Genomic DNA, 21,704 nt, shown 5'->3' on the forward strand with positions numbered 1-21,704 from the left:
GCATAAGGCAAAAGCATTGCTCAACTGGTTTTGCCTTTTGCTTGCAAGGATACTGCCTCAGGACTAGCATTCTGTGTAGGCTAGGTGGAGCTGCTTTAAAGGCCAGAAAATTTCCTCGTGCTCTATGAGTCATCAGATCAGTAAAAATAGATTTTTACTTCCAACTATTTACAAATAAAATCAAACTTAATGAAAGGTTTGATGGTGATTCTTATCCACTATGACAAAATGCTTTGAGGAGTCTGCTGTTGTACTTCTAAGATGGTTGTTCACAAACCAAAATAAATCATTCCTTCTTAACAGAGAAGCTGTTTGCATGAAATGGTAAAAATGTCATTCTGCGTGCATAGTGAGTAAATTAGGACATTGCTGCTTTGAAGCAGTAGCAGAAAGACTCATAATGAATTAACAAAGTTTCTCCTATAAACAAGTTTGTTTTCTTTAAAGAGAACAGAAAAGTTGCCTTCTGTTGGTTTTGAATTTTTGTTCAGTTGATGTTTGTAGCACTATGTATTTGTACCTAGTAGCTGTGATACATTATAATTACAGATAAGCATTCTGATGCTCTTGTACAAAGTAGGATGAGCAGGATTTTTGTTGTCTTTGTGAATACACCTAGTGAATTCTGTCAGTCTTATGCAAAAGTAGATTCTAGGGGATTGTCCATTATTGTTTTTTATAATATGTTGTGCTTCCTAATCAAATATGTTAGAGTTTTTCACCACTATCAACTGAGCCTTAGTGTATGATGACTGATTATGTATGTTACAGTGAATTAGTTATTTTCTGCTTTTCAAGGCTGTTGAACAGAAGCACAGACTTAAAGGCCACAAAGTGAGTATTAAGCAGAATTGGGGTTGTGGTGCAATTCTGATGCAGACCCCCATTTCTGCATTAAGTAATCTCATAAATTCATTCCTGTGGAATAAACTTTTACTTAGATGAAGGAAAATCGAAACTGAACAAAGGTACAGATATTGTACTTTATATATATATATATATATATGTATATATACACACACAGATAAGACCGTGAACCTAAACTTCTTTTCAGTACAAGTATTTGTCAATCTAAATTCCTTTATTTATTATTATTATTCCTGAAAGTTTTTAGGGCAGGTTAACTTTAGATTTAGTAGTGGGCAGCCTGCTAGAACCATGAGGTTGGTACTTGATGTTGGTACAAAAAGAGATTGCCTTGACTGCTCTTTCCCCAACTATTTAGACCCAAGGATTTTATTTATTTATTTATTTATTTATTTTTCTTCCAGACCTGAACCCTGCAAATTACTTGGTAAATTTGCATCCGTTACTACAGTTTAAATAGCTCAGGCGGTTAGGACTGAGCTCCAGAGGCATAAGCTGTTTACCACTTCTTGACTCAGTATTGCTATTGAAGTCAGTGAGCATTTGGATAAAGGTAATTAAATCAGGACTTTGTTTATTAAAAGGATGCCTTTCTGTAGTGTAGGTCAGCTGCATGACGTGACTGAGCAAACAACAGTCAAATGATGCAATGGTCTTGGAACAACAAATGGTGCAAAACTTGGGCCTGCCCGTGGGTTTGGTGGGTCTGAATTAAAAAGCCTGTCCTTATAGATAGTAACATATTAGTAAGTATTAAATTGCCAAACCATGTTCCTTTGCAACATTAATTACTGAAGACAGATTTTAAGTAAAATGCACTTGATAAGGTGCTGTCTGTGTATCGTTACTACAAGGCACTGTCTATGCCTCTAATCAAGCCAGAGCTGCTCGTATTGTTTCTAGACACAGTTCTCCTCTTCGTGGTCTTTCATAAAGACAGTCAGCATATTCACACTTGAATAAGGAATATTGGCTTACATTTGTTTCCTTATTTAAAGCTCTTTTCTGTCACTTTTATTTCTTTGCAGCGTGTATCTGTAAAGTACATAGTAATTGTCCACAGGTCTCAATCTAAGACACAGACGTTTTACTGTGTATTTGTATAGCAAATGCCATCATATACATCCTAACTACTCTGTGAGTTTTAACAACATTAGACATGGCCTACAAAAAGACTTGCAAGCAATTCTGACTTTAAGGCAGAGTGCGTTGAAAAAATGTAAGAAAGAATTACCTCCATATGCTGTAAGATCAGGCTTTCCTACATAAAGAGAAATACACGAGCAATACATTTTTTATTCTTCCCAGTGCAGATGCATTTTCTGGAAAGTGACTATATGTGGGAGGAGGAAACAGATTATCCGCACTTGATGACAACACATTCTGTCAATATATCTGTGTAATCTCTGTAAAGGCTTTAGCTGAAAATCTTTGGAACGTACAGAACCGATCAGTTTACGGTCCATGTATAATGTTTAACTTTAAATTGTGTTGCTTGACTAATGTATGCTTCCCTAATGAAAAGAAATATTAGACTGCATTATTAATACTCATGAAGAGATCTGTATTTTGATACCTAATTTAGAATTCTCTGCCTAATGGCCTTTAATGTAGGTATGCAGAGTTTTAAAAATAGAAATGCTCAGCCTGCTATCTTCTAGCTATTGTAAATACTTATCAAGTGGTTCATTCAGAATTCAGATAAAGATCCATTGTCTTCTCAGTGCTTGCATAATTCCACCATGCTGCTGATTTTAAAAAGTGTGTATTTTTAGGGTTGAATATTACCTCCTGTTTTTATAAGGTGTTAAGTTGGGAATTGTTTACTTGGGGTCTGAAGCATTTAGTCACTTCATAGGCAAGAGTGAGGCAGCTGAGTGCGTTCTCAGGGCATAACTTCACAGGTGATCAAAGCAGTAATGCTGGCTTCAGCTTCCTCTGATCTTCATTGCTGTCCCCACATGCCCTCTCAGCTGCACAGGTAAAGCTGCTTGTGAAGCTGCTCAGCAAATAGCTCTAGGAATAAGCCTGGCTTAAAAGCACAGCCTGTCCCAAGTGGATCCTGTTCTTCATGAGGCCCTGCAAAGAGCTGTCCCAGAGGATGTGAGGGGTGCAACAGGGAGTATGCTAGCACAGCACCACCACAGGATGCTTGGGCATGGCTTGTCAACTGAACAGACCACCGCTTCTCCCTCTGTGCTGGATGGTCAGATCAGAAGGATAATTTGGGAACCCATGCAGTGTTAACCGTTTCACTTGAATGATCCAAATTAAAATTATAATTTATGGTTTTTTTTCCTCTGAAGTCAGGATATGGGAAGGGCCTCACAAAACATTAGTGACTCTGCTGATGAGAGCAGCAACTGGTATGGGGGTGGGTTGTCAGCCAGAGAATGCAGAGAGGCAAGAGTTTGTTAAACTTACTATTCCACTGCAGAACCACAGCCTGAATGTGCAGCTAGGGTTGTATTTCTTTTCTTTACGTGGAAAAGCAGTTGCTCTTGACCTCAAAACAAACCCCCAGCAAAGGTGGATGATAATAGATATGTCAGAGAAATGAGGTGAAAGCAGCTTCTGGTTGCAATGGTTAAGCAGTTTCAGATTTTCATGCATGATTTCATCTGTGAAAGGCTGATATGCTGGAGATGTATCATTAGTATATGGGTGACCTCTAGGTTGCTGGTTTTGGTACTCAGAGGTCAGCTGGCTGTGTACCATAATTTATAAGCTATAATATCAGCTAGAAAACAAACTAAAAGTAAGGTATCTGTTTATGAAAGATACTCTGTTGCACTTTAAACTTAATTTTAATTTTACTGAATTCTCAATTAGAACATATTTTCAAAAAGCATGGGAATTTGCACAAATAATACTTATCAGCTTATCTTCATGCAGTTTATTTTAAGGAAAACAGAAGCAAATATAGCAGAAAGTGGACAAGCTATCAGGTAGTAATGAAACTCAGGTATACAAAACAAATACATGCTGAAAAGACCAGAAGAATAACAAATAAATAGAGTACCAACAAAACTAGGGCAAGGGGTCAGTGCTTGCCAAATCCAACTTCTGTGGTTAAGTTAGGCCACCATCATCCTAAGGATCACTGCAAGCCAGATGGATGAAATATTTGGCTTTGGCATGCTCCTGGGTTGTCAGGTCAGCGGGGAAGGAAGAGGGGAAAGGTTTAGTAGAAAAAGAAGGTGACATTTTAAATTGTGCCCAGACTCTCTTTCTAGCTATGGACCTCTAAATCTTGTTTCTAGGTGCAAACCTCCTGTCTGATAACCATTCTGGGTGTGAGGAAATTGAGAAGTGGTCAGAGACCTGCCCAGACAAAGACTGGACTTCTTTTGTTCATCTTGGACGTTCCCAGACCCTTAAATACTCAATGAATATAAGTCACATTCTTTTAAATAGGTTAAAATATCTGGTATAGGTCACAATCTCATACTGCCCTGTATCAGTATATAGCTATTAGGTGTATTACTATTCCGAAGATTCCTTAGAAATTGAAACCTTTTCAGGTTTGTGTAGGAGAGTGCCAAACAGATGTGCAGAATTCACTTGATTTTTTCCTAAGAGTAGTTATCACATGGAAAAACTGCCACCTCTCACACCTGAAAGACATTGGACAAATTCATCCTATGTGTAATTTAATTGATTGCAGTACACTGCAGTTCAATCAGCTGCAATAAAGTTAATTGAACCTCTCCTAAGAAATGTGACTTAAACCAAATGATTCAAAATAGTAACAGGTACTGATTAATGGAGACAATTATTTTTAATAGGACTGGGTCCAAGTAATTGAGCAATGCTTAAATGTTCTATATAATGTAGTCTCATGAGGACAGTAGTTACTTACTTTCAACAGCTTCTGGTTCAAGTATAGGTACTAAAAATGCAAAATTTTAGATTAAAATACTAGTTTTACATGGCTTCGTCTGTCAAACCATGGCATGGGTAAGAGAGAAACAGCACCCATCAACTCTTCTGCTTTTCTTATAGTGTATTCATTTAGCTCTGACCCCAAACATAACCACTGAGTTCTGCACAGAAACAATACTGTTGTTTTCTGTTTCTTGGCAATATTTTTAATGGGACAAAATCAGATGCTGTTGAGTAACCATTTTGATATATTTTTGCATTACTTAATTTTTCTGCTAAGGCTGGATCATTAACAAAGTAAGCTGAGGTAAGAGAAGTTCTGTTAAAATACTCAGCTGTGTTTCCTTGTTATGCTGTGTTTGTTTGTATATGTATGTACATGGTCAGTTGAGCAAAATTCTCAGCACTTCAAAAAAAAGGTCAGTGCTTTTACAGTTTTTAAGCAACTTTAGGATGAAATATTTTGTTGCTGATCTTAAAGTCACAAGCACTGGCCATGTACCAGTAGCTCTCTCAAACTCACAAATGTTTATGCTCCAGGTCAGTGTCAGTGAGGAGGGGAGTGGTGCAGACCTTCTCCACTTGCAGATTATTAGAAGAAAATCATTTTTCTTCAGGAGGCCAGACATGAACATGGGTGCAATGTAGGTTAGGTGAAAAAAACAGGTGAACAGAAGTCTGTCTTTATAAGCCAGTTTGTCTGGTAAGGCACACTTTGGAAAAAAAAAAAAATAGTGCTTGGCGGCTGTTTTGCTCCATCCATGTTTTAGACTCTTTGTTAGACTGGATTGTTAAAATTCTTGTTCAACCAAGGCAAGAAATTTCTCCCACTTGGTCTGCTTGTAGAAGGCATGGAGAGCAGAGGGTTATCTAGGCTTCTGGCAGTCCAAACAGGAGGAGAAAAAAAAATAATGAATATAAACTAGTCACATGTGGACCTAGGATGAGATCAGAAAAAAAAGGTCCTTGTCAGAGGTTTTGGGCCTAACAGGAACAACAGGGTCAAGAAGTTTGAGTACTTCCAAGATGGAGCTTGGTTAAATGTTAAGAAATAAATTTTGTGATGCAGTTGCCATGACAACAAAGGAGTCTGGAGTTTACGATCTGAGATGTCTCCTCATTCCCATGCTTCTAGCAGAAATAGATATTCCCAAGCGCAGCTGAAGATTTGCAGAACTGGTACTACGCTAGGGTACGGTGAAGTGCAGGCTCAAGCTTTCCTCAGCAGCATGGCTCAGCAATCTCTAGGCAGAGCCCAGATTCCTGCAGCAGTTCAGGAGACAATGCTTTTACCTGCTGCTCAGCCTATTGCAGGAAGGGTCTGGCGCCTGGCTGGAGCAGCCCTGGGGACCCAGGGTCTCACCGGGGGATTGTGCTTTGGTCTGCTCCCCTTGCTGCGGGTGGACACCGGCTGGCTGGACAACTTCCCTTGCCATGGGAGCTGGAGGAGGAAAGTCATAATATTCCCCTACTTGCATCTTAAGGCTGTGGTGACAGGAAGAAGTATAAAACCTCAAGACATAGTATCTCCACAGGGTGTTTTCCTTTAGACGTCTTATATCTCGTTTGTTTAGCACAGTATTTGAGCTTATGCAAAGAAACTTTTACTGTGGTATTGCTACTAGTGGTTTTGGTACTTTTCCTGTAGTGTGCATGTACTTCTTTTTCTGCAAGGCTGTACTTTGTGGTATGTTTTCTTTTGAGCAAATCGCATAGACTCACAGAACTGTTGGGGTTGGAAGGCACCTCTGGAGGCCACCTGGCCCAATTCCCTGCTCAAAGCAGGTTCGACTACGGCAGGTTGCCCGGGACCATGCCCAGCTGGGCTCTGAGTGCATCCAAGGATGGAAACTGCACAGCCTTTCTGAGCAACCTCTTGCCCTATTCAACCACACTCACATTAAAAAACATTTTTTTCTTATGTTTCACTGGACTTTCCTGTATTTCAGTTTGGGCCCATTGCTCTTGTCCTATTACTGAATACGACTGAGAAGAACCTGGCTCCGTCTTCTTTACACCCTCCCTTGCATTACAGCCATCAGTCCAGGGAAATCTATAAGCAAGTGGATTGTTATTAAAAATTTACTTATGCAGAATTTCAGCTAGATTTCCACAAGCTTGTATTCTTGGCTCTGTAAAGGTGTTGTTGTTGTTGTTAGTGCCTTTTATGAGGCACTAAAAAAGGGTGCATAAAATCTCTGAAGCATCTTTTGCACTAAATTAGATTAGAGAGGATATTATCAAAACCTGGTAACAATCAAAGAAGTTTGTGTTGGAGATCAGAATGTCAGCTAACATCCTTTTTGTATTAGGTATTTTTTAGGGATATTCCAGAGACTGTTCCACACCAGTTTCAGGACTAGTTCAAATAAATTTATATGAACCTTTTTGACTTGCCTCTTCATTTGGGTCTCCAAATTTTACCAGCAAATTTATCCAGTCATTCCTTTCCTGTAATACTCAGGGAAAAGTATGCTGCCTACAGAATTTGTTAAAATTTGCTTTGTGCAGAAGCCTTTCAAGGTGGACTGTCTACCTGAGTGCTTTTCATGTACTTGGTGATGATGCAGGATTACAATACAGAAAACAGAAGTAAGCACTGTTTAAAGTATTAACCATTCAGAATAAATTTATAACTTTCAACATGAAGCAAATAGGCTTTTTTTTTTGACACTGAATGCACTTGTAGAGTGCAAATTCAGGACATGGTCTGAGTTTGGGCCAAATACTGCTTTGGCCCATCACAAAGAGATTAAGACCAGCACAGCCATAAGCACCAGGACCAGTTGCTGGCCTTCAGTAAATAAAACAGCCTTGTAACTGACTCCTGGATTAGCACTGCAGATATAAATAACAAATGAATAATTTCCCAAAGATTGTCTAGGTCACTGTGTCTTTCTTTGTTCCACATTTTGGTCTACAGAACAAGAATACTTCACAGATGGTAAATTCATGCTGGTTTGTGACATGCTCAGACAGAGTCACGTGCACAATAGTGCACATGCAAAAGTATCATTTGAGCCTACCGAATTACCTGTATGCTGTTTATTTTGCTGGTACCAATTGTAATGGGGTTAGCATGTGTTAAATGTTTACAGAAGTGGTGGATTTTTAAAGATTGCATGGGCTGGGGTCTGTAGCTATGTATAACAGGGGGTTTTGTTTTGTTGTTTCTTTGTTTTTGTTGGCTTTGTTTTGTTTTGTTCTGTTTTCCAAGTAGTTCAATGGATGGGAATAGCTTCTGAGAAGTTTATTTTGACAGAATGTGCGTTCACAACTGCAAGGTGAATTTATTCACCATCGCACCTGTGCAGCGGTCATTGTGAGCAAAATGACAAGGTGTTATGTCTTTACTTACTGGTGGAAATGACTGACTACATTTTCCACTGACACAATGTTTTGATAATGGAAAGATTAGGATGCTACATGATGTATTGAAGAAATTAGGATTTTTTTTTATTATTATTATTAATAGAACAGAATCTGTAAAGGTCTCTTTCTCTGGTAGTGTTTTTTTTCTTTTGCACCTTCCTACGGGAAGGCTGCGCTGGTGAATATGTTCCAGCTCATACATCTGCTATCCTACCATGTGCAGGTTATTTTATTTTATTTTATTTCATTTTTCCAACCCTTTTCAAGGTTATGCATTTCAGAAAAAATGCTTTTATGCAGCTTGTACCAATATCCATAAAATCTACCCCAGCATCTCCTGGACATGAACCATCCAGTGTTCTGTTCCAAAAAATCCACATTTTTAAATAACAGTATTCTTCTTTCCTGCCCTAAATCTGCTCATATAAGTACACTAGATACATGTATTTACATAGCAAAGAGTCTGTTTACAATCAAATATTGGCCAAAAAAGGGAGCAGCCACCCAACAGTAGCTCTTGTGTGGAGTGAGTACTCTGAAGAATAATACGGTGTTTCATTTTCTTTAAGACATGGAAGTGAACATTTTGGGATGTACGCACCCGTGTGCGTGAAAGGTTAATCTTAAGAAAAATCTCGAACAGATTTCAGGGTAATTCTTTCTCTAATCTTGCTTCTAAAGTAAATACAGCCTGCCCTGTGGGCAGTATAGTGATCAGTTAGAGACGTGTGAATGCAATTATATTTGAAACAAGTAGTTTACAATTTTCTATACCTCTTATCAGTTTCTGTCTGGCTACACTGACTTGCATGCACCTGTACTGCTCTCTCTTACTGTTTCATATGTAAACTCTTTGTTTCCTTTGAGATCACCTAGAATGTCTTTGTAAAGATAGACCGGGAGAGAAGATCCCTGTTTCCTCTCCTTTGTGCTGGGAGCAGTCGTCTCACTTTAACTCCTGATTCTGTTTTCTCCTTTGCTCCTGGCTTCATGTCATCTGCTCTGGTGCCCTTTTCAGCTTCAGTACATCTCTTGAAGTCACCTGTCAAATGACTTTACTGACTTCCATTCAGACTCACTGTAAACCAATTTCTAGCATATCCTTATCCTTTTCAAAACTTCTTCCATTTCATAAACTGTTGTCATTCCTAGTCCTGAGTGCTTGTGTTCGATGGTATCAGGTTTATAAGATTGCCTCAACAGGAACATCTTTTTCTTTGTAAAGTTCAGAATAAATTTATTGATGTCATGGGTGTTCATATATTTTCTGAGGAGGGTTCTTTCATGTAGGGAATATTTCGCACAGAAAAAAATTGATTACCGGATTGATATTTTGCCCTTGGAGACAACTTCATTATGTATTCTTAAATAAAATTTTATAATTCTGACTTCTTTTTTTGTGCGGTTGTGTGTTTTAGGTGTTGCTATGCATAAGGTCAGGTCAGAGTGGCAGACTTGGATATTAAACATATGAGATTTGTGATGGTCGGTGCTCTTTGTCCCTGATTTACTCCATGTTTTTGAATTATCTCTTGAGAGAAAACCCAGGTTGGGGAGAGAACTCTTAATTGGTGGTGTTCCAAGCTCTTCATGCAAGAGGAACATCATTGTTGATCCAAGTCTCTGTTTTGGAGCTTTAAGCAAGTGTGAGCCCCAGCTGTGAAGCACTTTGAATGCAAGCCCCAGAGCACTGCACTGTTGTGGGTTCTTCGAGAGGGTGCTGGAGGGAGAACAAACCTGTCTGCTGTGGCGGCAGTACTGGGGATTGGAGACGAGACACAGCACACTGCTTTTAATCTTGGAGAACTGAATGTCTCATGTTCAAGTATATTGCATTACTATAGAAACCCATGAAATGACAAGTATGTGAATAACTGGTTCCACCATCCAGTGGAAAGGAATGAAATCTCATAACTATGTGGAGGTGATGGCAAGTGTTATTTTCTGTCTTGTATGAAAATGTAGTGCCTTAAATGTATCCAGAAGTACCTGGATTAGCCAGCTGTGTGTACCTCCAATTACAGCTGCAAGCTGCTCCACCCATATCTTCTCAAATACTGACCACCAACATGAGCATCACTTTGCTTGCATTTCATCTGTGTTAACCATTGTAAGCTGTCAGTTAACTAGTAGTAGTGCATCACTTGGGGCAAAGGCTAGGTAGAAATCTCTCTCACCTGCTATTGCTGCCTGTTCAGCTTCATCTAATCTTTCTCACTGAGTGGTTCACACAGGGTTAAGTTACATGGGGCACCTGAAAACTGTTATAATTCATGTGGCTGATGGTATTTAAGTACATTGAAATACAATGTATTCATAGAATCATAAAATATCCGGACTTGGAAGGGACCCATAAGGATCATCAAGTCCAACTCCTGGCACCCCACAGGTCTACCCAAAAGTTTAGACCATGTGACTAGGTGCACAGTCCAATCTCTTCTTAAATTCAGACAGGCTTGGTGCAGTGACTACTTCACTGGGGAGCCTGTTCCAGTGTGCAGCCACCCTCTTGGTGAAGAACCTCTTCCTGATGTCCAGCCTAAACTTCCCCTGCCTCAGCTTAACACTGTTTCCTCGGGTCCTACCACTGGTGATAACGGAGAATAGGTCACCTGCCTCTCCACTCCCCCTCGCGAGGAAGTTGTAGACTGCGATGAGGTCCCCCCTCAGCCTTCTCTTCTCCAGGCTGAACAGGCCCAGTGACCTCAGCCACTCCTCATATGTCTTCCCCTCTAGGCCCTTCACCATCTTCGTCGCTCTCCTCTGGACACTTTCCAACTGTTTAATGTCCTTTTTTTTAATGTCCATACAGTATTGCACACAACTAGGAAATTATTTTATCTGGAAAAATATATCTGCTATGATTTTTTCTCATTTGTGTCTCCATCTTGCTCTGAAGTCATAATTTTCCCATCTTGTAGCACTATACTGGTCTTCAAAACTGATGTACACTGATTATACAAGGTGGAAAAGGTACTGAGGCATAGAAGTAAAAAATCATAATATTCATAGAAGTGTTCTTCCTTGTAACCACTGCAATAATACTTCATACATATCCCAGGGGAAAAAAAAAAAAGTTTAGCTTGAGCAGCTTGAGAGCTCAGGCTTCTGGTTTAGGTTATTTTTTAAAGACTATGAGATCATATTATTTCATTAATTATTTCTCAAATTGCTCAAATTAACTTCCAGCCTACTGACCAGTTTTAACCTTACGACAACAGAGTGTGAATTTCAAGATTATGTCCTGAGGCCTCCTTTATGAAGGTTGGGGAAAGATAGTTCTGTGAGAAAAAAAAATAAAGTTTTGGGGAGGAGGTGAAGGAAAAGAAGAACTTTAGGTTTTGCAATGAAAAATCACCAAGAATATGCTGAAAGATTGGGTTGAAGAAGAGGGAGAAATAGAAATCTGTGCCAGCAAACTAACTTTGCTAGTTTGTTTATGGAATATCCTTCTAAACACTTTGCCACCAGAAGCAAAAATATTTTTTGTTATATTTCAAAGACTGTGATCACATTTAATAGCAAATACCCATGTTATTATTAACTTAATTGGCACGGGTGAAATAGATACCTAAGTATTTTCTTGACTATAAAAATTTACTTACTTCAGCTTGTTTACAAAACATAGATGAGACACAGTAGTCATCTCTCCACTTCCAAAGCTTGAAGGGGAAGCAGAGAGACAGTATCATCATATTATTCATACCTGAAAAAGTTTTGCTGAATAACATCAGACTGAAACTATCAAACAATCATGTAGGGACTCCGGTGTGGTACTATTTAATGTCAATTTCTACAGCCATTTAGCTTATATATAGAATACTGAGGAAGGTTAAAAGAAATAGAGAATCTGTGGGTGAAACCCTAGCTCTTTAAAAGCTTTTCACAATTCTGATTTTATCTTTTTTTTTTTTTAATCATACTACAGTTTTACCCATTGAAGTGCTAAACATATTGAAGATGTATTGTTCTGCTGATTTCATAGTTCTTTTCTTAACAAATACTTCTGTAAACTCTTTGAGTTAAGTAATCTTCAGATCTCCTATCAATATTTTATTTTTGTAATAGAAATCTTTTTGGTACCAGCTTTTGTAACTATGCATTTTAAATAAAACTGTTATAAACAGTCGTTTAGAGGTTCTGTTTCTGATATAGTTTTTAAAAATGCTGTATATATTTTCTCTTGCTGTAAATGTTAAATATCATTGCACATAATGATGCGAACAGATGGTATGCTGCATAAGCTATTTATCATTTTACACAGTTATCACTTTACATTAGTGAAGTGTACATGTTTGATTTTTTTTTTTTAACTTCTGATTTATTTGAAGGTCTATTTATTTTTTTGGCAGCATTAGAGAATATATTCTAATCCTTACAGACTTTTGTCCTTAAAATTTAACTCCAGCAAAAATAGAGTTGATGCAAACTCTAGTTTTGAATTACATAAACTTTTTTTGCTGTGGAAAAAGATTACCTGGTTGAGGTTTTAATACTGGAAGGTCTTTCAGAAGCAAGTGGATAACTCTGTTTGCTAAAATGCATTAGACAAATTAAGTGCAGATGCCGTTGGTCTGGCTAAATAGATACCATATCTTGGCATTAAGTACCAGATGCTAAGAAGGTGTAAAATACAACAAAACATCAACAGTCCTATTCGCATCAATATTCTTTTATATCCTCCACCTGAAGAATAAGAAAACTTCATATTTGCCTGCTCAGCAGGTCTGGATGCTCAGCATGTGCTGCACCTATGTCATTTTATATGAAACTAAGAAAACATCTCAAAAAGCATCTCAGGCTTACAGACATAGTACACGAGTAGTGCTTTGAGACTTTTGACTGCAGCATGCATCTTGTCTAACCCTGAAAAAGTCAAGAATATGACTTGTGTATGAAAAAAAAATGTTTTCTAGTTGGAAAGGGTCTCCTTTTCTTGATGTTCTGCTAAATGGCAACAACCTTTAATGAGAGATTTTGCTCTAAACAGTAAATTCTTTCGAGTGTGAGATGCCCAGCCTGTCAGAATAAATAGAGGAGGCTAAAAATGCTTACTTTGAAAATGACTGTTCATTTTGGAAGGCACTGAGTGATCTCAGTGAAATATAACTGAGTCAGTTGAATTTTGGATAAAGATCAAATTCCCAGCATGTATTCTGGCAACATCTCTTCAATGATTGTATTCCTTAATACCATTTAAGTTCAAGTAACACATGCAGGATTTCAGTCTTATATGCTGCTATCATTCAGATTTCAAATAACTGTAAGTGATGCCTTATAGACTGTGTAAACAAACTTTAAACATTACTTTTATGTGTGCTTATTTACAGATTTTTACACCTATGCTTTCTTTTACGTTTAAGAAGAAATATTATAGAGCAGAAATCTTGCTGTAGTAGTAAGAATTACGTGGAGAGTATATGTTTTAAAGTTGAATGTTGAATGTGGTTTAAAGTTTAATTGGCATGACGGTAATAGATGGTCAGGGTTTCATATAGTTAACTCATCTTTTTCCAGGAAAATTTTTTTGGACTGCTATGGCCCTGTTGCCTTTTCTTCCTAGACATCAGATCCTTCCAGAAACTCACAGAAGGAAAACACTGGGAAATGAGGAAAAATGTGCATCAAATAAAAGAATGCCTCTTGAATCTGAGAGTTCATTTCAGGAGTGAAAATCTTATTTCTTGAATGGTCTAAAAGGAAAAACTTATAAATATATCATTGGTTAAATTAGAGAGAAAAATGCATATAAACATTTGTGCATAATACCACGGTAAATAATGACCATTATTTAAGAAAATATTTTAGTGTATGAAGTGCAGAGTTGTAGCACACTAATAGTTGCAAATAAAATATGTGAAGGAAAAGTGGTTTTTTGTTTATTTGTTTAACTGGTAATTATAAGCAAATTAGTTGCATATTTCATGAAGAGTTTGCTTTTCTTCTACTGTTATCATATCTTCTATATAATATTTATTTTTATTAAAAGATAGTAATTAGAAATTCTGTATCTTCCTGTTCTTTCTACCTTCTGGGTTTAAAAACTGAAACAACAGATATTTTTCAGCATTTTGATCTAAAAGAATATTTTTTGTCTTTGCAGGTTAACAATGAGAATGTAGTGAAAGTTGGCCACAGGCAGGTGGTGAACATGATTCGACAAGGGGGCAATCACCTAGTTCTAAAGGTTGTCACAGTAACCAGGAATCTTGATCCAGATGACACAGCTAGAAAGAAAGGTACATTCTTCTCTTTTCCTAAAGGAGTCCTTCCAGTCTTGCTCCACAGAAAATAGGGTAGGAACAAGAAATTCTGATTTACAAATTTCCCTTTTTAAATTTGAAATACTCTTCTGCTATTTAATTTAGAGTACTTTAAATCCGATGACATACACATTAATACATGACAAGAAGGATAGTGTTCCATTGTCATGCTTGCTATGAAATTTCTTTATACAACATTGGATCTTTATACGTTGTTTGAAGATGTTGTAGTCAAACTTCTTGATATGAGTGTCGTGCAGTAATGATGTAGAAAACCCACAAAGAACAGATTAGTATTTATTAATAAATTCAATACATATTTGAGGTTAATTTGACTCCTCTGGAAGTTGAGAACTTACAGTTTGGCAAAACATTTTATAAAGGAACTCTATAAACATAAGAAAAGCAAGCAATATATTTTGACTGAATTTCTGATAGAAAAACTGTACATTACAATGGTCAAATCATTCTAGGTGAATTCAAAGTGGAGGGATAGTTCCAGTCAGGGAGAATCCCCTCCTCCTCCTATAAGTTGAAAACATGCAGGTTCTTTTTGTGCCACTTTACAGCTAACAAGAAAGCAGCTGGTCCAGGAGAGGTTAGTACAGCATCATGTGCTGCGAAGACCTTGGGAAATAATTGTCTGAGTACAAACAGGGAAAGTTTTTTTCCCAGTTTAAAAGCTTATTTTTTTCCTATATTAACTTTAATGGAGATTATGAGATAACCTGTAAAGTAAGATTGGGCTATGCTCATAAGAATTGCAATGTTCTATACCCCCTGCCTAAACTCCACCCACCACCACACCACCAAAAAAAAACGAGCAAAATTTCACAAAAAAAAAAAAGTAAGAGAGAGAGATTAAAAAAAAAAAAAGACCCCCCCTCAAAAAAAGATTTGGCATTATTTCCTTCACCTTAGATGCTCCTGCATCTGCTCAGGTAAAAGCTACTCTGGGAAGTTATTAGGCCCTCATAATTATCATTAATCAGAAAAGATTGCTGCTAGTAACTAGCGTTCAATTCAGCAGCATCACATTTTTGAAGACTCCTGTTCCTCCCACCAGTTTCTTGAATTGTCACTCACAGCCACCTGGCTTTTCAACACAAGAGCAGGCTGGAATCTGGCACTAGAGGGCTCCGTCTTTGTCCAGGAGTAAAACTTTTCTTCTATGCTGCGAATGTCTTTGACATCTGCTGCTTTAAAACAAAGCAAAACAAAACAAACAAACAAAAACACTTATAGCACCTTGAGGAAAAAAAAAAAAAAAAAAGAAAAAAAAAGGAAAAAAAAAAAAAGGTTATAATAAAGTACATCATGTTCAAACATGGTTTTGCATAATTTTTAGCTTAATAGAATTACCATTAGCACATTCTAAACAAACATTTCACTTCTGCCTTTTGATGTGTCATACTGGCCTTACATAAAACTACTGTTGTATACAACAGAAAGGGAAGAATAAGTTGTTTCTATAAAAACACACCCCAGTTCTTTGCCACCTTTCCAGAGCCTTCTATTGGTAACATATCATTTGCCAAAATGCCAAAAACGTTCACCTTTACATCTTGCCCCTTTTTGATGCAAGTTAGTAGCCTTTCTTGTCACCTAACAAGTGCCATTTTAAATTGGGAAGTATATGGAGGGATTTGCTTGCCATCAGTCTCCTATATGGTGAGGACAGCATCAGCCTCAATTAACAATCCAGTATTTTATGCAGTTTGCCTCAAAAATTTGCTGTCACTTCTCTTGTTGGGCAAAAGCAGACCCCAGATTGGAGTTAATATTTGCAGTACTTAAGCAGTAGATACCACATACGTGGCACTGAACCTGAGCTACATTTTTTAGTTTTATTGGCACACTGTTGTTCAAGCCTCTCTGAGAAGGTGAAAGAGCTTAACAGGGGAAAGATGAAACTTATGTAGTGGATATAGCTGATACAGAAAGGGAGCTGTATACTTCCCTCCATCATTCTTTCATCCTGCTTTGCCATCTTTTGTCAGAATGGTGTAGCATCATGTATGTTATCAACCAAAACACATCAGAATCCTTAATTTTTCCTGGTGTCCCAGCACCATTTCTACTTGCTGGAAACCTCCTGCTTTTCTACCAACATTGCCATAATCTTTTCTGATGTTAGTCTCCTTTCTGACCTCTGGAGTGGATTATTGTAATATATTCTCTGGTTTGGATACATTTGAAGCTATCAGAAAACATTTGTTATCAGGATACCAAAATAAATGCTTGTTCTGTGCTAGCTGATTGACTTGATATTTTAAGATCTACTTTGTCTTACTTATTCAGAGAATCACCTGTTTTCCCTGGTCTCACTGTGACTATAGAGATAAATTTGAATCTTCTTTCTTGTATTTCTCAGATTTAACAGTTTCTTCAAAGATGAAATTAGTCTGGCAGAGGTTGGCTGGTCTCCAGGAGATTTTTAGCTATGTACATTTCTTAGAAGGAGGGGCACAACTGCTGTGAGGCACTTTCTCTAACAAGTCTTTTTCCTGCTGAAAAAATAGAAGGGCAGAGTTATTTAGCTTTAACTGTTTCTATGTATCCTGTTATATAAAAGCTTGCTGATGTGTCAAACAACCTACGCTAAAAGTAGAAACAGTACAGAAATTCAGTACCTGAAAAGCGTCTCAGGGTTTTTCCTCTGCATGTACGTATTTAATATTACCTTATTTAATATGGCATATTCTTTTAAATAAATCTGAAATTGTGTATGTGAATATAGTGGTTAAGAGATGTATGTTTACTTATACTGTATATCCTTCTCTTTAATGCAAAGCCCCACCACCGCCTAAGCGAGCTCCAACCACTGCACTGACCTTGCGGTCTAAGTCAATGACCTCAGAGCTTGAAGAGCTTGGTAAGAAAGTGTTTTTTGACAAGCATGCTGGGATAATAAAAATTTAAATATATATATATATATATGTTATGTTCAATTGATTTAAAAGAACTGCACTGTGTACAGTATATAGAGCAGAAAGGGTTTTAAGAATGCTGCATCTTTGGAGATTTAAATATGCATGATTTGCATGAATAATTTTTCAAAAACTTGTGCCTTTACTGCTATGCAAGAGAATGTTGATACATTTTTATGCATCATCAAAGTTTGGCACATTTACTAAAAAGTAATGCCGTATCATATTTTGTTAGCTTTGCTTTCTAAATTTTCAGTTCATCTAATATTGTTTTATTTTAAATTTCTGTGGCCTCTCATTAGTGGATAAAGGTAAGCTGCCAGAAGCTGTTGTTAAAAAGCTGACAGTGTTAAAGCAGCTTCAACTTCAACCTGTTTTCATTAGCCTCTGATCTGAAAAAGTGTATATTATGATGTCACTTTGACTTTTGTGCATGATATGAGATTAATTCTCCTCACTATTGGTAATAAAAAAAAAAAGTATTGAACATACAGTCTTTTATTTGCTTTGCTAATTCTAAGAAATGTGATTGTAGATTCCTTTACTTGAACATCCACATTCTAAATATGCATAATTCTTTGGGATTTTTTTATTTATTTATTTTATGGAAGTGAGGAAACTAACAGTTTTTGTTTTTTTTTTTCATTCCTGATTTTTATCTGTTAGGTCATTAAAAAGTAGAATTTCTGCACCTAGACTAAAAAATATGAATGGACTGCATATACAAAGAGAAAAGTCCAAGGTATATAAATATATGGTTAATAAACACACCAGAATAGTGTGTTTAGCAAATGATGTTGGGTGTAAAAACAAACCACGTCCCTCATTGCAGAATAATACAATAACTCTAATTTTTCCACTGCTGTGGAAATACATTGATTTAAATATTTACATTTTATAATCATTTTTATTTTTGGCATAGACTTATATGAAGGCCAACCTGAGGGAATCAAAGCATTGTGGATAAATGGCTACATTTTTTCCCTATAAGTCAATTTTTTCTGGGGCAGATGGACCCCATCCATCCTCTAGTGAGTCAGAAGACACATAGTTTCAGTGGGAGCTCTGACCAACAAAGCAGTGCAGAAATGGTTACTGTCTTCTCTGCGGCATAACAACCAAATGAAGACAAAATTAAACATCCTGATTACTTATCCTGAGCTCAAAAAACTCAGCCTATGACAAGAACTCTAGGAGCCTGAATATTGTTTTCAGCACATTGTGAATGCTCCATAATTTTTCTTACAGGATTAAAATGTGAAATAATATTTCTGCACACTCTTTTTATTTTGGGATGTTTTGATTTGTTTTCCTTGCATGGAGTGCTAGCAAGCTGTAAAACATTGCTGGTTTGTCAACAAACTTTCCCAAGGAGGCAGGAATACTTAGGTTCCATTTTTCCCCTTCATTATTCCCTTCTGCAAATCACTTTCAAAATAAGGATATTCTGAGAATATATCTTGTATTTCTCTTACTTTTCAGTCTTACATAGTAGATACTGTTCTTAAAGCAGAGAGAAGCAGCACTCTTTTCTGGGGAAAAGTCACTTATTAACAGTAAAGTCACCTCTGCAATGAAGAGCATTGCAATTTATCTTACTCATCCCCTAATTCAGCATATAGTACTTGTTCTGCTGTTTGGTCTCATTGGCTAGCAGAAACCACTGCAACTTTTGTGACTAGCAGCCGTAGGACACACTTGAATCTTGAAGCAAGTTTCCCATCCATATCTTTATCCAGATGGGGCAAATATGACTGTGGCAAGACTTTGCTATTCTGAACAGTCCTAAAACATGCTCCAGAAGTGTACATCCCCTAACAAAGTTGTAGTAATACTGGAGCATGGCAGATATTTATCATCTTCCTAACGGCTATAAATACCAGTTCCACATGATACTGTGAACATTTGCCATCTTAGCAAACTATGACTACTGTTATAAATAACATCTGTGATCTACCTATTTTAATATTTGTCCTGTAAAAGGACTATTAGTAGAAGGAACAAGAATTCTTAAATTGCACAACAACTGAACAAGTTTCCAAGGAGATAATGTTCTCACTATCATCAGTTAAAAGTTGTCTTCTGACGTAAAACACAGATTGTATGTGTGTATATATACATAATTTATATATATTTATATGTATATGTGTATATATTGGACATCTGTATGAACTATGAGAACACCCACATTTTTATGTCCATTAAACTATTTAAAGAGTAAACATTTGTTTTATAAAATATATGTACAAAATAAGTAGGAAGTATGTATAGAAGAACACTGTGGATGTTCTCATCAATATATGTGTAATCTTTTTTCTGAACTTAAGAAGCTCATGGTCTCAATAATGTCTCGTGGCAACGAATTCCACAGGCTAATTATGTGCTGTGTACAGATGTATTTCCTTTTTATTGGTTTTAAATGTGATGCCTTTAATTTTATTGAATGTCCCTTGTTATGTAGTATAAGAAAATGTTAAATAGAAATTCCCAATTTGTTTTCCCTTAGAGTATATATTTTTGTCAGTTTTCCTAGCTAAGCTAAACAACATGATCTTTTTTTTTTTTTTTTTTAATTTATACACCTTGCAGTCTTTGCAGTCACTTTCTTTGCCTGGTTCTGGACTCTACTTATGGCTTTATTCACTGATTTTTAGCTGCCCTATTCTCCATAATACTGAGCAGACCATCTCAGTTGTTCTCTTTCAAATGAATTATTCCAAAATATGGCAGATAACATCTGCTAGCAATTCCTTTCCACTTCAATCTGCAAAGATATTAAAATGCCCTATTATAATAATTTCAATAAGTTGTCCCAGTTACTACTTTTTAAAAAGAATGTAGAGAAACATTGTACATGTATCCCTACTATATGCAGGGGAGCAATTTCTTACAGTTCATGTATAAACCCTGATAAACTGGGCTTTTGCCAAGCTGTTTATCTACAGTGGTTTGATAGGTTCATGCATAGTACAGGTTAGCAGGGAGAGATTGACTTCTTAGATGGAAGAAAAATGTTTGTGCTCAAAATAACAGACGAGGATTTAGCATATAAAATTACCTTCAGAATTGATTCACAGTTCATTCCCTTTCTATTTCCAAGCTTCAGTACGGAAGAAGAAGGGTAAGGGGAAGCATTTTGTCTCTTGTTTAACCTGTTTCTCACCTTTCCATAGTGAAGGATAATAACATAATGTAAATGTTGGCATATGGTCCAGTTTATTTTATGGTGTCAAATGTACATTAGTTATTGTATATGTTTTTTAGTTATTTAGTTAATAAATTGCAAACACACTAAGAACTCAAGCAGAAGACTACATTTGAAAATATTCCCCACATTTCTTCCTTTTGTCTCATCTTGCCTTTCTTTCCTTCTTTGTATCCAACTCTTTTCCAAACCCTTCCATATCATCTCACAGTTACTGTGCTAACTGGCAGCCACAGAGAATATGTGGCCAGTAACACGTCCTCAGTGTAGTCCTACGTTAGTGGTTTCACTTGTCCTTTTAATGGCCAAAAGTTACTCACGTAACCACACTGTCTCTGTCTCAGGAAATAGGGATCTTGCACACAACATTTGAATTTTTGACCTGGAGAAATGCTGCTCTGCACAATTTTAAGTTTTTTATATGACATCTTCCACACTGTCCCGTATGCATGGAGTGCCCTCCCTGAACTGATTCATAAGGCCACTACCTTCTCCCTGAAATCTCTCCTTAAAACCCACTTCCCCTATGATCCTTATTAAGCAATCATCTAAGTAACGGCTAGGCAGAGGGACAGGTAGAGGTAGCAATGCTATTTTAATAGTTTTTATAAATGTAACTGTATATATATGTATACAAAGTTTGTTTGTGTTTAGCTGTATTTTTCCATACTCCTGTATGTCATTTTGCTTTTTTAGATTGTAAGCTCTCCCGAGCAAGGACTGTGTCATTTACACGTTTTCATGGCGTCTAGCCCAAGGAAGATCCTCAAACCTCTCTGGGCCCCTGGGTGGTAGCTGGTAAAACAGTCTGTGTCCTGCTCTTTGACAAAGTTCAGTGTCCCTGAAAGGAAAGTTAGGCTGTAGGCAGTGTCTTCTCTCAGTAGTGGAGCTTTTGCTTTTTATCGTTAAACAGGAAGAAATCAGGTTATTTTCCTCTCTTTTTTTTCTGTTCTTTCCTGACCTCCTTTTAGGTCACTAACACGGGTTCCAGCTAGTGGTATTTTCCATTCTCAATTCAAAGAATATAATAAATAAACTCAATTGCTACTGGTATTTTTCTAAAACATACGTTTTGGTAGCATATCAAAAATTTTTACATTGTTATTGTAGAGCTTTCTGTCAAGCAAAAATACAGTTTTCTGGGTTGTAGGTGAGGGAAGCATTAAGATGGAACTGATAGCT

The 21,704-nt window shown here is 37.0% G+C and overlaps 1 protein-coding gene across 2 annotated transcripts in view; it reads left to right on the plus strand.

Annotated features, from left to right (window-relative positions):
- The window catches only part of SHANK2 (SH3 and multiple ankyrin repeat domains 2), a 307,767-nt gene that overhangs the window by 253,252 nt on the left and 32,811 nt on the right, over positions 1-21,704 (plus strand). For both annotated transcript variants that reach the window (XM_035552219.1, XM_035552220.2), the window contains 4 exons: positions 14,228-14,363; positions 17,182-17,262; positions 17,620-17,628; positions 20,418-20,438. In XM_035552219.1, coding sequence (XP_035408112.1) covers positions 14,228-14,363; positions 17,182-17,262; positions 17,620-17,628; positions 20,418-20,438 — 247 coding nt within the window. The remainder of the gene's footprint in view (positions 1-14,227; positions 14,364-17,181; positions 17,263-17,619; positions 17,629-20,417; positions 20,439-21,704) is intronic.

Source organism: Cygnus atratus, chromosome 5 (genome assembly GCF_013377495.2).
Source record: "Cygnus atratus isolate AKBS03 ecotype Queensland, Australia chromosome 5, CAtr_DNAZoo_HiC_assembly, whole genome shotgun sequence".
NCBI lineage: Eukaryota > Metazoa > Chordata > Aves > Anseriformes > Anatidae > Cygnus > Cygnus atratus.